The sequence below is a fragment of the Alligator sinensis genome, unplaced genomic scaffold (genome assembly GCF_000455745.1).
Source record: "Alligator sinensis unplaced genomic scaffold, ASM45574v1 scaffold402_1, whole genome shotgun sequence".
Lineage (NCBI taxonomy): Eukaryota > Metazoa > Chordata > Crocodylia > Alligatoridae > Alligator > Alligator sinensis.
Window position 1 is genome coordinate 1,685,916 of NW_005842089.1, and position 15,635 is coordinate 1,701,550.

A 15,635-nucleotide genomic window follows, 5' to 3' on the forward strand; every position below is an offset into this window, starting at 1 on the left:
ATAGCAGGCGGGGGGAGCTTTTTTTGATGGTCAGACTGGGCGGTATAGCAGGTGGGGGAAGCTTTTTTTGATGGTCAGACTGGGCGGTATAGCAGGTGGGGGAAGCTTTTTTTGATGGTCAGACTGGGCAGTAGCAGGTGGAAGAGAAGCCCTCTTGGTGCTCAGTTTGTGGAGGGCATGAGAACACTATCACGTTGCCAGACTGGGCAACATCTGTACGGTATGAAGACAGACTGACTGCCATTTATGAACTGAAAGGCATAGATGTAGTGTTATCCCACTGGTCCTAAGCTTTTTTTCAGAGCTAAGGTGGTGAGTAAGGCTGCTCTGGATATCTAGTGTCCTGTGGTTCAGGAAGTAGTGCAGAGAGGCAGTGTCATGACACTGGCTTTCTGTTTGACTTCATGGATAGCAGTGTTTTATATCCTTAACTAGAAATAGCAATAGGGCTCTTTTGTATCATCACTGATCAGCTGTGTACCAGACCACTTAGTTGGAAAAAAAGGTACCCTAGATCTTATAAAATACCAGGAGGTGAGAGACTAAAAGGACAGTGACGGGATGGAAACTGACAGCGAAAACATAGCTTTGATTGCCTCTGCCTGCCTGTGATCATTGCTGTGAAACAATTTTTCCTTTGCTTCATGAAAAGGCCTATCCAAACAGGAAAATATACAGGAGATGCTGTCGTGCACAGATCTAGACCACGGCAGACACTTAGTGAGAAACATTCTCAAGTGCTGTAACAATAGATCATAAAGCTAAAGAACAGCCTGCAGATGAAGTTGGCTTTTCAGTTGACTCTGTCTGTAGGCGAGGGGGGAAAGGCACAGTATATCTCATTTGAAATGATCTGCCAAGTGGTAGTAGCTGTTCCTTGATCAGTCCAAGCCCTTGCACAGATGCACCAACCTGCTGCAGGGGTGCGCAGGGAGAAGAGGTTCATGCTTAGGAGTGGTGAATACCCTCCACTTCTACTGAGGTCACTGTCACCTAGCACCTTTAAATTTAGCCCCAGAATCAGCAATGCTGATCAGATCAGCTGAACGCTGAATGAATTATCACCTTCTATAGCCAAAGTGTGGTGGGTAAAGCAGACTGCCAGCAGTAATAACAGTGTAATACATCAGAGCTCATGCTTCGTCTCTGGTGCAGGTCTGCTTCAGGCTGTTCCCAAGCCACCTACTATTGCCAGTTGCTGTCTATTGAGTATCTGAGCAGGGGCAAGTAGGCAGGGCTTGTAGAGAAAGGGCTGTACTGTTTGTGTTCATCCAGAGGCCTCAGAAAACTCTAGCAGAGGCAAGTGCCATTATCCCCATTCTGAGGTGGGAGACCCTGGGGTAGAAATAAGTAGGTATAATTAAGCATGCAGTAGAATATTCCTGAGGTTGGTTTTGCTTGAATGCAGGTGAGCAAAGACAAAGTGAAGCAGCTACTGAAGGAGATTGGGAAGGAGATCCTCCAGCTGAACATGGCTGGTTGTTACTGGCTGCCCAGCTCCACTATTGACCATGTGCTACGCTGCAAAAACCTGGTGAAACTGAACTTGTCTGGGTGCCACCTGACCTCCCTCCGCCTCTCTAAGATGCTCTCTGTCCTTCAGAACCTGCGCTCGCTGGCGATTGACGTGAACCCTGGTTTTGATGCCAGTCAGCTGAGCACTGAATGCAAAGCCACGCTCAGCCGGGTCTTGGAGCTCAAGCAGACCCTGTACACGCCTTCATATGGTGTGGTCCCCTGCTGCACCAGCCTTGAGAAGCTGCTGCTCTATTTCGAGATCCTGGACCGATCCCGAGAAGGGTTTATTCTGTCTGGCCAGCTGATGGTGGGTGAGAGCAATGTCCCCCATTATCAGAACCTCCGCGTCTTCTATGCTAGGCTGGCCCCTGGCTATGTCAATCAGGAGGTGGTGAGACTGTACCTGGCAGTGTTAAGCGACAGGACTCCGGAGAACCTTCATGTCTTCCTCATTTCTGCTCCTGGCAGTTTTGCAGAGACTGGAGCCACCAAAAATCTCTTGGACTCCATGGCTCGAAATGTTTGTCTAGATGCCTTGCAACTGCCCAAATCCTGGCTTAATGGCTTCAGCCTCCTACAGCACGTGAAGTTCAACAACCCTTTCTACTTCAGCTTCAGCCGCTGTACCCTCTCTGGTCTGGTCCAGAAAGTCATTAATGGTGGGAAGGACCTCAAAAGCTTGACCAGTCTGAATCTCAGTGGCTGCATTCACTGTCTGGCTCCGGACTCCTTTTTCCGCAAAGCAGAAGACGATATTGACAGCAGCATCCTGGAAAGTCTGGTGGTGTCTTGCTGCAATCTGAGACACCTGAACCTTTCTGCTGCTCACCATCACAGCTCAGAGAACCTGGGCAAGCATTTGTGCCAGCTCCTGGCACGACTGAAACACCTGCTGTCTTTGGCACTGCCAGTGTGCTCCATCACAGATGGGGCCGCGAATGCAGACAAACCCCCCATGCAGTCGGTGACTAATATGTTGCCCCAAGGGTTTGGAAAGAAAGCCCGTGTTGGGGTGCAGACTTACTCCAGGAGTGTGGAGCAGGGTCACGCAAAGCCGCAGACCTCGGTGTTTTGGACTCTGCTGGAGAGCCTGCTGCTTTTGGAAAGCTTGGAACTGATTGGGTCCAACTTCTCCTCTGCCATGCCCCGGAATGAGCCGGCCATTCGGAACTCGCTCCCTGCCTGCAGCCGGGCTCAGCACGTGGGGGATGCAGAGGTAGCTGCCATTAGCCAGTTGACCTATTTGCGAAACCTCACCTTAGCCCAGCTGCCCAACATCCTCACTGGGTCTGGGCTCATTAGGATTGGAGCACAGTGCCAGCATCTGCGGACGCTCTCCTTGGCCAACTTGGGCATGATGGGGAAGGTGGTCTATCTGCATGCCTTCATGGACATGCTGAAGTACTGCAAGCACTTAAGAGATCTCAGGTGAGGGGCTGCACATCCTCTTCAGTGTGTTCATGGGTGTCTAATGACGTTTGTAGTAATTTAAGGGAACCTACAGGGAAATTACAAGATGGGAGCTTTCCCTCCAAAGGCAGGCAGCTCCCTGAGAAGGCTAAGATTCAGTTTCTCCCGAGCAGCAGGATTGTGGAGGGTGGGAATGTTCTGTGTTGTCCTGGAGGTCTCTCTTTATCTCTCCCCTGAGACATTACTGTAATTGAACAGTAATCGTAGAAGTGACATGATGGGAGCTCCACAAACATGGCTGTGAGAGACTGTATGAGCCCTGTAGAGGGTACTTGGGTGCCAAGAACCATTCTTGCTTAAACAACCTGGTTGTGTTTGGTGATTTCCCTGGATGGCATGTACTCCCTATGGAGCAGTGCAGTCTGGGCAGTGCCAGGAGGAGGGCAGCTTGGCTTTCCAGAAGCCAATCATCTTCCAAAGAACTGTTTGTAATCTTTAGGAATAGCAGGATTTGGCCTGGAGTGAGGATGGCACCCAGACATCTGGGTTGTGGGGTGCCAGCCTTCAGGAGGGCCTGTTTGGAAGGATGTATTAGGGGAGGCTGTATATAAAAGGATCGCCACAGGAGACGAGTTTTCTTGAGAGAGAATTTTCGTAACGGCCTCTGAGAAGCTTGTGTCTGGGGGAGCTGCTACACATTCAAAACCTAGCATTTAAATAAGTTCCAATAGATTTGCCTGCCTTTAGCTGACTTCCCCAGTACTCTTTTTCTCCAGCCATCAAAACTAATGTCAGGTGATGTTGCAAAGCAACATTGTCACCTAGTGAATAAAACTGAGTATTACAAGCATGTGTTCCTGCCACTTCCCTGTCCACTGAAGAGGTGGATCCAGGAAATCAAGAGGGGTGGGAGCCAGTCTGTAGGGGAATCGTTCATGGTAGGGTGAACAAGCTTTGAAAACCCAGCCAAGGTTCTGATCTCCCTGTGACTTTTGTTAACTGGGTAAAACTGAGCGAGAAGCAAGATCTTCCCTGGCAGCCAGGTATTGCTCACCTTAGATGAGAGACTCTCTGGGTAACTGTTGAATAAAATGGCTTGCCACTAGCACCATTACTGCCAGCCGTTACCTGATGGGCAGTTGTAGGCTGGGACTCTATAAAGCACGATTTAGGAATAGATAGGATTATGCTGTTCAGATCTTCTGACATACTAGAGGAACCCAGACAGATGATCCCATTGGGGGTTGGCTTCTTGTTACTCTGTAATGGATTACCTTCCTCACAGCAGCTGACTCTGAACCAGGGCGTGGAACTTCAGCTGTGCTGAGGTCCTGTCACAAATGTGGCCTGAGCTGCCACATCTTCCTTGTGACACTCTCCTTTGGCAGTGAAGCTAGTTTCCATCATACGGGAATCCAGACCCAGAGCTTTCTGAACCTGATTGGTGCCCACAAATGCCATTGCCACCTTGGATACGGACAGCAGAGGGTGACCCCAGGGCAGGATGCTGGTTTTGGTCCTGTTTGGTGTGAATCTCCCAATCGACGTGTTGCTTTCTGGACTGGTTCCTTTGCTGCAGCCTGCTTAATTCCGTTACTTAAGTCCAGGCCGGCTCTCCACCCAGGATGAAGTAATTAAAATAAAGGGCTGGGAGAATAAAAACTGCATCCACTGGGGTGGGGGAAGCAGCTCTGGCCTTTGAGGACTTGGAAGTATTCACCCTGCCAGCTACGAGACATGAGATGCTGGTTGGCATGTGAACATTGTAGAACATTTGTACTTGCTCTAACCCATCACCCTGGTGGGACTAGCTTTGTTGGGCTCCGGACCGGTCACCTGTCCACTGAGCTGGTGCCAGTTAGCCAGCTGGGGTGTGGCTCTGCCTCTTGCTGTCCCACAAACTGCTTATTGGTAGTAGCTCACTAAAGGCAGGAGAACTGAGTTAGGCCCATCACTGGGGTTTGTGAGGTGGTACCAACACCAATTATCCTGTATGTCATGTCTGTACTGTAGAACAAGCCCTAGGGAGCAGCACGTGGTTGAACCAGCAAAATCTTTGCTCCACTTGCAGCTTCCCATGAGTGCTACGTCCCCTCGTGGCTTAAAGCATCGTGTCTGCAGGTCTGTCCATTGGCTTATTTTTTGTCTTCCCTGCAGGCTAGAGCAGCCATACTTCAGCGCTAATGCCCAGTTCTTCCAGGCATTGAGTCATTGTTCTTCTCTCCAGCGGCTGTGTATCATCTCCCGGAATGGGACTCTGCAGTCTGACGCAGTGATGTCATTCATGGCCAGCTGCCTTGAGGTCATCATGTGCCACATGTTTACGGGGGAATCGCTTACAGCTTGCAAAAATCTTCAGCAGTCGATTGTGCGGAGGTGAGAGTGGGGGAGACGAGAGGGGTGCTCCAGGGCCCTTTGAGGTTTACCTCCACTTCCTTTGTTCATGTGGGCACAGTCTTGAAGAACTCATGCCTGCATAGTGTCCTGAGAAGCTAGTAGGTGAAATGTAACTCTTTGGAGCTCAAACTGGCCTCCTACTAATGCAAGAGGCAATCAGTGGGACATTGCCAGGTATTGTGTGTGTTTAAACCTCCTCCCCTCCTCCCGCGTGATGGATTCAAAGCTTTGATTATACAGTTACATCATAAATCAAGTGACAGCTTTGTGTCAACAAAACATCTGGCGGCATTTTAAGCACTGGGGATGTTTGACCTTGAGGTTTTCCTCCTTTCCCATGAGTGACTACATTCATTCACCATCCTCTAATCACAAGTAAACGTTGCTAACTGAAAGTTCCCCAATAGAGCTGTTCAAAGCCTTCTAATTGTCTAAGGGTTATTTTTTTTGGTGTAGCCTTTGCATGTTTGGCCATTTTTAAAGCCATCTGGCCTCGCCCATTGCAGCATTCTGAAGCCCACATGGTGGGAAACATTTGTGTGTGAGCCGTGAGCTGCATTAGAAAATATAGCTTTGAATTCAGCTTGGCGTTTGGGAACTTTCTCAGAGTGGCGACCACCTTGCAAAATATTTCCCATTCAACAGTCTTTCTGCGGCATCTCTTGTTTGCCTGCTCACCACTCTGCCCCACCAGGCCTTTGCTTTGCTATTAGTCAACTACTGTTGCTCTCCTCTATTAGGCTGTAATAAAAATTTCAAATCCAACAGCATTAATACTGTGCTGAGGCATTGCTCCAGCCCCCTTGTCCACTTTAGACTGACTTATTCCACTTGGCTTGTTTCCTAGGATTAAATCCAGAGAAGCCTGTGACTGTATTAGCTACCTATCAAACTATGTACAAGACTGCTTATTCCTGCCTCCTCCTTCGGGATAGTGGTTGCTGGAAACATCTGAGTAAATGAGTCATCGGAGTCCCTGTGATGTGTCAAAGATATGTTTTTACAGTTTTGTAAAAGCATCTGGGATCAAATTTGGCACTGTGCTGTGGAGATTTTTTTTGGAGAGATCGTTGAATTTCCCCCCGACCCATTTCTCTCATTCCCCAGGCCTGTTCAAGGTGTCACTACAGCTCTGGCCAAATTTTGAGTACTCTTCTGTGCTGTACTTCTCACCCTCTTTACAAATCTTTCCCTCCTGTTTTTCTCTTCCATGCCCATGCCTTTTCCATGTGCTCTGTACCTCTTAATAATTAAAACCCAGCAAACTTCCAGAGACCAGCTGTTTTCTCCTGGAAAAACATGAAAAAATGTTTTATATTTAGCAACCATTCTGCCTGTCATCTTCTTTTCGTCCTTTGCTTTTTATTATTAGGGACGTTTGTATGAAAACAGGATCTTTGGGGGGGGGGTTTTTAAAAAGGAGAGCATCTGCTCCTGTTGCTAATTCCCTACCTGAAGTCATAATCCTCTATGACTTTATAATTGGTGGCTCTGGAAATGATTTTGATGTCACATAAGATTATGACTTCAGGAGGAGGAGAAGGAGCAGGAGCAGATGCTCTCCTAAGCAACAAAGGTCCCGTTCTCATGCAACTGTCTCTAGCAATAAAATACAATGGGCAAAATACAGAAAGTGATGTGTAAGCAGAGCGCCGCGACACCAGTGAACCCTTCACCCACGTGACTGCCTGCGATCTCATCCCTGCCCTTTGTGCATGCTTGCCTCAAAACGGGGTCAGAAATTGACTTTCTCTTGACTGCATTTTATCTGTTGCTCTAAGGGCAAATAGAGAGGCAGTAAAACCCATGAAAAAGGAAGGCTCTCCTGCTAGCTGGCTCCTGGCTGAACCTTAGATGAGAGCTTGTTTGTGCAGTGCAGCTTTCTGAGACATGCTTGTCACGTACCCTCAATCTAACGTCCTGATATTGCAAGAAATGCTTGGGCAGCAAATATGCAAGGTAGAACACCCATGTTCCAGAGAAACACTAATTTTGTCTTGGAATGATTTACCGCATGCATGCAAAAGAAGCTGATGTGATGGCTAGAGTGTGTGGGGATGCAGTGGGGGTGTCCAAGCTGAGCATCTTTGTTTGCTTCCCTCCCTCTGGGGCCCTAAGTCTCTATTAGCCACTTCTTGTCTTGGCTATGGAGATTACTTTGCTCATGTTGAAGGAGCCAGGCCAGGGTTGTTTGCATGTGGGAGGCAACCTCTCTAGAAAGCTTTATTTTTTCTCATTTTTTAAAGATTTGGAGTGAAGAGCTGCTATGGCTCAGTATTGAACTTGGAGAGGGGCTCTTGCTGCAGCCTGTGGAGTTTGGAGTGTATGAAAACATGATCTAGTGCAGTGATTTTCCCCCCCCCCAAGGCATTGATCCGCAGAAGTAGCAGGCACCCAAAATCTGGGGAGGGCAACCTGGCATCCTTTAGTGCCACTTTTCTGATTTTGGCTGCTGAATTTGTGAGCTTCCTTTAACACCTTTCCTGATATGACTTTGCTATGCAACTTCTCTGTCCTGGGGTTGTTGGTTGACTATCAGTGGAGGCAGAAGAGGAGGATTATTGTCTATGAGATGCTAAAATGTGTTCCATGCTGTGAAGCTGGAGAATTCCCTCTCTGGCAGAGAGAGCCCAGGGAGGGGAGGCCAGAGACTGGGCTGAAGGCCTCAGTTAAGTGCTTGAACGTTCTTCCTCTTCAGCTATAAAATGGGGATACTCTTAACATAGCTCCCTAGCTGACTGGTTAGAGGGGAGCCCAGACCAGTATTGGCTGTGGAAAGAGACATCATTTTATCTGCTAGTCACTTCACTGCTGGAGGCTGGGCCCCAGGTAGCCCAACTTTGTCTGGCATGAACTCTGTGGTGAACTTCCTGAGGCTGCAGGCAGGGGAATTTGCAGCAGCTCCTTCAAACTTTTGCAAGCATCAGCTTTCAGGGAAGTTGCTTTCACATTTAAACTGGTAAATCCCTCTGGTGCAGTCTGCATTAGCTGCAGTGGCAAGGCATAGGCATGGCAGGACTGCTCTGCAACCCTCATCAGCAAGTAGCATGGTCATAAGACCATCCTGTGAGTTGCAGAGGAGCCGTGGGCAAATGCAGGTGTGTGTTTTGGGGAGGGTGGGGGGTAGCAGTTTCCAGCACACAGTGCGCTCCCAGGAAGGGAAGGGTCATCTGCTGTTTACAGCACTAGTTTGGGATGTGGGGACCCAGGTTGGACTCTCAGCTCTGCCACAGATGTTCTTTCTATGCCCCCATCTGTTTAAAGATGATACTTCTCAACCCCCTGGAGGGTCCCCAGGCAGGCTGACCACGGGAAATGGAGGTGAGGTGCTCTGATTCTGCGATCATGGGGGATTTGTGGGGGAGCAGCATTGTAAGCACCTAAGAAACAAGTGAGGCTGACGAGAAACCTACATTTTCCTTTATTGACTTGCATGTTAATAAGACCGTAAATACACTACCGAAATATTTCACTCCAGATGGGTGTTTAAATTGACTTAAATAGATGTTCCTTCACAAACTGCTCCATGTGTTAATTCTAGAAACATACTGTCAATATTGCTGGTGAGTGGAGAGCAAACTCTGCTTTTAGATCCAAGCAAAACCAATTCTTTTATGGAACAAATATATTTTCCTCAGGAGGTGAAACCTAAATCCTTCTCTGCTGGATTTGTTTCAGTGACTCTTTCTGGAAATTTTTTAAATAGTTGTCCATGGCTGATTTGTCAAATACCAGCACTGCCAGACAATCTTATCCTGTTAAGGGATTGCTTGCTTCAAGCTTTTTTTTATTTTATTTTTGGAAAGGAACTGGCAGGTTTCTTATAAATGTCCGCTAGATGGCACCGTGGTCCAGAGTAGATGCAATTCCCTGTCCCTGCTGGTTGCCTGTTAAATATTCAGATTGTCTATGTGCCTTGTTCCTTCCATCGCCAGAAAGCTTGTATAATACTCCTGTATGGCACTGTTAGTTGGTATGATACTTCACAGACGCCTAGGAGAAGCTCCTTACCATATAGAGCTTGCACAGATTTCAGGAAGGATTGTGTTATGACATGTTTGGCAAGTATCTTATTAATCTTAAGGGTTTTTTCTTTCTTTCTCTTTTTAAAGTTTATTCCTTTGTAACTAGCAGTGGTCTAAAAGCTTAAGTATTTACACAGTGCCTATTGCAGCAGTGATTTCAGGCACACAACAGTGGAAACCTATGGAAAGTCCCTGAAAAGTCACCGTAGAAACAGGTCAAAAAAGTAAACCAGCCGTAACAAATCTCCGTCAGTGAGCAATCGCCAGGGATTCTTATTGTGTAAAGGAAAAAATGTCAAGGAATGCAGTTCAGTTGTGATGGATAGAAACATGATCAAAATCGAGACGCAGGGCTGGAACGCCGGCAGCAGCCGCAGTGTGGTGAGGAGGTACTTGATGGAGGGTGGTGATTGTGCTGTGTGGCACTTATCTGTGTCTCTAGGATATGCTTGTTGCAGTTCCCTGATGCTTGCTACTTGTATTGAAAGCTGCTGGGTAGCAGTAGTGCTATACAGAAGCATTCTCAACAATAGCCCTAGGGTGGTCCAGGGGCTGTAATGCAGGGGTGGGGGCCAGGTGCACCTGGCTTTCAGTCCTGGCTTTACTACTAACTTGCCGTGTGACCTTGGACAAGTCCACCTCTTCCCGACCTGTATTATCTGCAGGGGGAGGCCGTGGAGATTGTGTGCAGCACTTCACGTGCTTACAGCTTTAGTTAGCATCAGCCAGTGCTGCCATTTGACTGCTCCCAACACCACACTCTTCCTTGTCTGCAAATCCAAGAGCTGGAGGTTGGGGGAAGAGACGCACCGTCTTGTCTTATCCGCTCCTATCCCTGTTGGGGCAGGGTGGTGTTGGCGTGCTGCCTGTTTGGAACGACTCCTGTCATAGCTTTCCAACCGGCTCCCATGAATGTGTTTCAGTTTAATTAGGATTAATTTAATCCTAATTTTTTTTATTTTTCTTTGTGGTGGCAACTACCCCTAAATGATTATCCAATTCCCCCTCCCCCAACTCTGCCCTTAGCTGTCACTTAGTCTAGCTATAGCCGTGTAGTTGTTGCTCTGCTCGGAAGCTGGCCCTCCGCCTCGTTAACCATTAGAGTCGCCCTTCTCTGAAAGTGCCTCCAGTTTGTCAACAGCTTCGTAGTGTGCAGATGGGGCCTGCTGGATCCTTCTTCCTTAATTCAAAGTCTGGCCTGAGTTCTGAGTGATTTCTTGTGGCTGTTACCTCTGGCTTGGAGGTCTGGAGCCGGCAGGGATGGGAGGTGATTTGGAGGGCTGTAAGCTAGTACAAAATCCTCTTTGAATTCTTTCGAATCCTCCCCTCCCCCTTCCGCACGGCCCACCTGGCTGTCACAATTGCACTGACATTGCAAAAAGCTGGTATTATCACTTGCAGCTTATTGCCTCCCCCCCACCTCCTCTCCTTCCTTCTGACCTTGAAAAACTACCTCCTTGTAGATTGCCTTTCTCTGCAAACCCAGTGTTGGCACGTTAGCTACCAATCCCACTTCACTAGCCTAAGCATGTTGTGGACTCGGCCCCTGCCTCCAATTACAGAGGGCTTAATGTATCGTTAGCCTGGTGTAGTGAATCATCAGAGTCTGGTTCCAGCTTTCGTTGTCTGTCTCATTTCCTGCTCTTAGAAACCCTTGAATCAGCCTGTCCCAGGCTGAATAACAAAGTGCATCCTTGTGAGCTTACCCAAGGTCTCGTTGAAGTGTTTGGTGAAATCCAACTGTGTTTTGGGAGCGGTGAGAGAACCTTCATTAGTCCCACCTGCCTTGGTCACAAGTGAGATGAGGATCCGATCCATCTGGTGTGTAGGTACATTCCTGATGGACTTTCACTGTTTTCTTTTGGGGACGTTTCCTCGATCCCCTTCTCGGTCGCATTCCAGAGACTTGCCCAAACCCATCCTCCTCGCCACTTGAACGTGTGCCGTGGTAGGAACTCGGTGGGGAGTCCTTCCTGGAGGATAGCCTCATTTGGATGCATTCCTCACAAATGTGGATCTATCTCCGTCTCTTGCGCAGCATGATCTCCTCGTTCCCAGCTGCCAAGTCCTGCTGGAATCTCTGCCCTGGTTTCTTTTTGTGTAAATGGGTGTGGGCGCGAAGGAGACTGAGCTGAGGCATTAACCATGGCTTTAATGTGTTTCCAAAATAAAAAAAATAAACGTAATTAAACAATTATTGCAGTAACTTTTCCACTTGTTGGGGGCGGTTAGGAAATGGCTCTTTCCAGTGTGTTTTGGCTTGTTCTGGCAGAGCACTTCTCCAAGACCTATGGGCTGGGTGCTTTGGCATCGTTCCTGCTGTTTCTCCCTCTTCATCTCCCGCTGGCCATGTGCACTTGGCTGTTCTGTATGCAGCGTGGCGGGCACAGTGGCTCACACTTCAGAGCCTCAAAGCACTCTTCATCTAGGCCTTATAGCACCCACGTGGAGTAACAAAGAATCGGCCAAACTGAGCAATGTCACTTGCCTGCATTCAGGGGATGAGGATAACGCATCCCATGCCCTGTGTTGTCGAGACACCAGACCATCCTTGCCTTCCTAGGAAAAGTATTAGCACTTCCAGAGTCTTGTCCACGCTTCTCAGTCTCAGGCTGGAGGTTTTAAAGGGAATTTAAAATGATGAAAGCAACAGGGGTCCCTAGGATGTCATCATGGGTATGAAAAGACCCTGCTAGAAAAGCACCACAGCTGAGAGGTACCCTGAAAATGGAGGCTTGTTTCGTTGAGGAAGCTCGGTTGCTTTTCTTCTTAAGCCTTTGACTGCAATTTGTGCTCTGGGGTGAGAAGCTGCAGTCTGCTGATTGCTCATGTCCCACAGGGGTCCAGAGCAAGAGCAGCAGTGGGGACCTGGTCTGCTTTTATATAGTGTCTTCAGTGCAGCTTCATAACCCCTCCTCAAGGAGATGTCAGCAGAGCACTCGGTCTCCCGGAAGAAGGCACCTCGGGAATAACCTTCGTTGGTATTTCTCTGGTTCCCATGGGCTCTGTACAAGTTGTCACCTTGTGTCTTTTGGAGAATGTTGGAAGAGGGAAGCATGCTTGCAATTCGTAGCACCCATGCACTACGCTGGAAGTGACCTTCTTGAATGTGTTTGACCATGTTGGAAAGAAGAAAGACGTGCATCTACGTCGTGTCAAAAGCTGACACGTCTGCCGTTCCAGCTCATCACCCTTGGTTGCTCCACTCTGATCTGTGGCTGCAGATCCTGCATGCCCCAGTGCTCCAGGTGCTCTTTGTAGCTTCTGCCACGCCACATTTCAGCAACGTGAACATCCTAAGCCAGGGCTTGTATGTTGGCATCCGCCTTCAACCACGTTTAAATCCAAGACGCAAGCATCTCTTCCAATGAAAACAGAACGCCCAGTGGGTTGGGTTGAGACTGAACAGTGCACAAAACTGAAATAATTTTATATAGGGCAGAATTACAGCTATGCTGAGTTCCCCTTTCTTGGTTAGTTAGTGTTCATTCTAGACAAGAGCTCCAGGGGCAATGTGAATGTGGAAGAGTCCACGCTGTGCAGTTTGTCCACGAAGGTGTGGAGAAGGAAAGTCTGTGCCATGGGAATGGGATTCATTCTTAATGGAGTCAGCACCTGCTCCCAAATGGAGGCACTTCTGGCTCTCTGCTACAGCTAACTCCTTCCTCTGCACGGAGGGGTCCAAAACTCTTTGATGGTGCAGCCCTGGAACTAGATATGGCCTTCTCTCTCCTTTTGCCCTCAACCCGGGCCCTGAATTTGTGGGTCTATTCCCAGCGAGGGTGCTAGTCCTGGTGACACACCTCTCCCATCCTCTATAAATTTACCATCTTTAGATGACCGTCCCAGCTTACATAAAGTGGGACGGTTACATCACGTGAAAGTTCCTCCTGAGATCTCCGGAAGAAGAAAACTCATTTCACTTCAGGGTGTCACCCTGCCCTTTCAAAGCACTTTCTTAGAACCAAGAGAGAAGGAGGTAGTGTGTTAGGGCTGTTTTCCTAATTACTGTCTCGGGGGGAGCTATTGTAATGTGAATAAATGAATTGGATTATTGTTAACTTGCTGGTGAATACCATCTAAACTGGACCTGGTCTCTGTTTCCCTTTTGCCAGCTTCAGCCTGTTGAGTTCTAAGGGGCTCATCTGGTCCCGTCTTCTCAAGTACATCTTGAGAACGCACACGTGTGTATTTGTCTAAAGTAATGAATTCCAGGTAGTGACTCTCTTGTCCTACAAAAATCAAGGCAGTCTGATTGAAATACAGATGTGCTCTCAACTTTTCCTGCCTTTGGCTTTCTCCATGACCTACACATTGGATCCTGATGTCCCAATTGGAAGCAACTGAGATCAGTGGGTAGGTTGTTTACTAAGCTGTTGCCTTGAAAATGCTCTTGCTGTGCCCAGTCCACATCCATTCTGTTGTGGGGCAGGCGGCAAAGTCCGATTCCTCTTCTTTTGTCTCCTGCAGGGTGGTAGGTCTAGTCGTAGCATCATGTCATACCTCTGCTGATGCCAAAATGAACCTTAAGTGCATTCCCCATCAGTTAGCTCAATGGATGACTGTGGCCAGCTACTGAAGCCAGCATAAATATACGAGCTCATCTGGAAATGCAGCCTCTTCAGAAACCTGCTTGTAAAATGAACCATTGGACTTCTGTTGGCTTGAGGTTACACATATTAGACCAGTGGCTACTACAAAAAATATCCACCTTTTGTTATCCCAGCAATCACCCCTGAGTGAAAGATGCATACTGCAACATAGTCAGCTGCATGGAAAACTTGCTGTTGATTAAACATGTGGAGATCCTTGTAGGAAACATGTGAATGTGTCTTTGGCTTGTGTCCCTTGGAATAAGACGGGGATTCATGTCTAGAACTGCAACTCTTTTGGGCTCTGCCGATCCACATCCTCCCCCCCATCTATCCTGCAGGCTTTCATTATACCCTTCCAGAGGTAGAGCTAGTTTTGAAGTCCATCCAGGTGTGGACTAAGTAAAGAGGCTTCGAGATTATGGTAGCTATTCTGCAACTCATTAACTCAATCCCTTCCCCAGCTTTCCATCTCCACCCTGTGCCTGGGGTCTTTTCTTGTTACTGCACTAAGTGCTTCTCACTTAATCTGGCTCACCTGGACAGGTGGAGCAAGAGTGGAATTGCCTTCCGGCAGAGGACTCTTGCAGTTCTCGGATATAGTCTGCAGAGGAGCCTGTTTGGGGGACTGCTAATCCCAGTTCAGTGTTATGACAGCTGCTTGTTCAACACAGTTTTGAAATGGGCACTGGAGGAGAGGGGGTGTGTGAAAGAGAGAACCATGTGCATTTCATTGCCTGATAATTCCTCCCATGCTCGTAAACTTGCTACGATAGGTCTCTTGCAAGGCTCACAGTACCATACCGTTTTGGAAAAAAGGTTGCAAAAAGCCGAGATTAATTCTGGCCATCTTTGTGGCTGCTCCCGTTCAGACCTCTTCCAAAATGTCTCCATCACTTCCCTGACAGTTGGAATTTATAAGCAGCGTGTTTGTTTTTTTTTCCCCAAGTTGTCTTAGTAGCACATTTATTGCGAAAACCCATTTAGATTCTGTTTTTATTGCCACATGGAGAGGCTGCTTATGACTAACAACCTTGCTTGTGGTTATGCTAGCACCCAGACCTCAGTGGGGATTTGCTGTGCTGGGTGTTGCACTTGCCTAGGAATAGGCAGATGTTTTTTCTTACTTTGGGCAGTTTATAGCAGAAGGCCGAAATTTTACCAAGTTCATGGGCAGATTCTCCCCTGCCCCCAAGTGCCATTTGTCTACTTGCATGGCTTTCTCTGTAGGAGTGAAGGCTTGGAGGAGACATCTATATTGCGGGGAGAGTGGCAGGAGAAAATATCAGGTTGTACTCACCTACTGTATTGTATTTTCAGTTATTTATCTAACTTTCACTGTTCATTTGACCAGGATGCTTCTCCATTTAGCTGCTATCTATTGGCTCAGGTCTTCTTGGCATCACTGCAGAAGGAGGTTCTGAGAGAAGTGCTTTACATAACTCTTTGGGGAAGAGGGGGACACAGTGCAGAGGCTGTGAACTAGCGGCTTGGAAGTAGCAGAGGCAACCTAGACACAGCAGCCTGGAGGTACCTGCTTCTCAAAGTAGCTTGTTAGTAGTGGTAGAGGCCCCCAAGGCAGCTGTAAATGAGGTAGTACTGGAAGCAGTGCCTAAATAACCAAGCTCCTGTTTATGGGAGGGGCTCACTAGATCTATCTTAGAGCCACAAAAGCTAGGTACTTGCCAATCTT

The 15,635-nt window shown here is 48.0% G+C and overlaps 1 protein-coding gene across 5 annotated transcripts in view; it reads left to right on the top strand.

The window, feature by feature from the left end:
• The window catches only part of FBXL18 (F-box and leucine rich repeat protein 18), a 29,456-nt gene that overhangs the window by 1,625 nt on the left and 12,196 nt on the right, over window positions 1-15,635 (top strand). For 3 of the 5 annotated variants that reach the window (XR_003094154.1, XM_025204571.1, XM_006023953.3), the window contains exons 3-4: window positions 1,409-2,946; window positions 5,086-5,304. Coding sequence is in view for 4 of the 5 variants with exons in the window: in XM_025204571.1 (XP_025060356.1) it covers window positions 1,409-2,946; window positions 5,086-5,304 (1,757 nt within the window). In the remaining variant the exon portion in view is untranslated. Of the gene's footprint in view, window positions 1-1,408; window positions 2,947-5,085; window positions 5,305-6,172; window positions 15,615-15,635 lie in introns of those variants that run through there. The other 2 variants (XM_025204570.1, XM_025204572.1) reach the window with 2 other exon arrangements.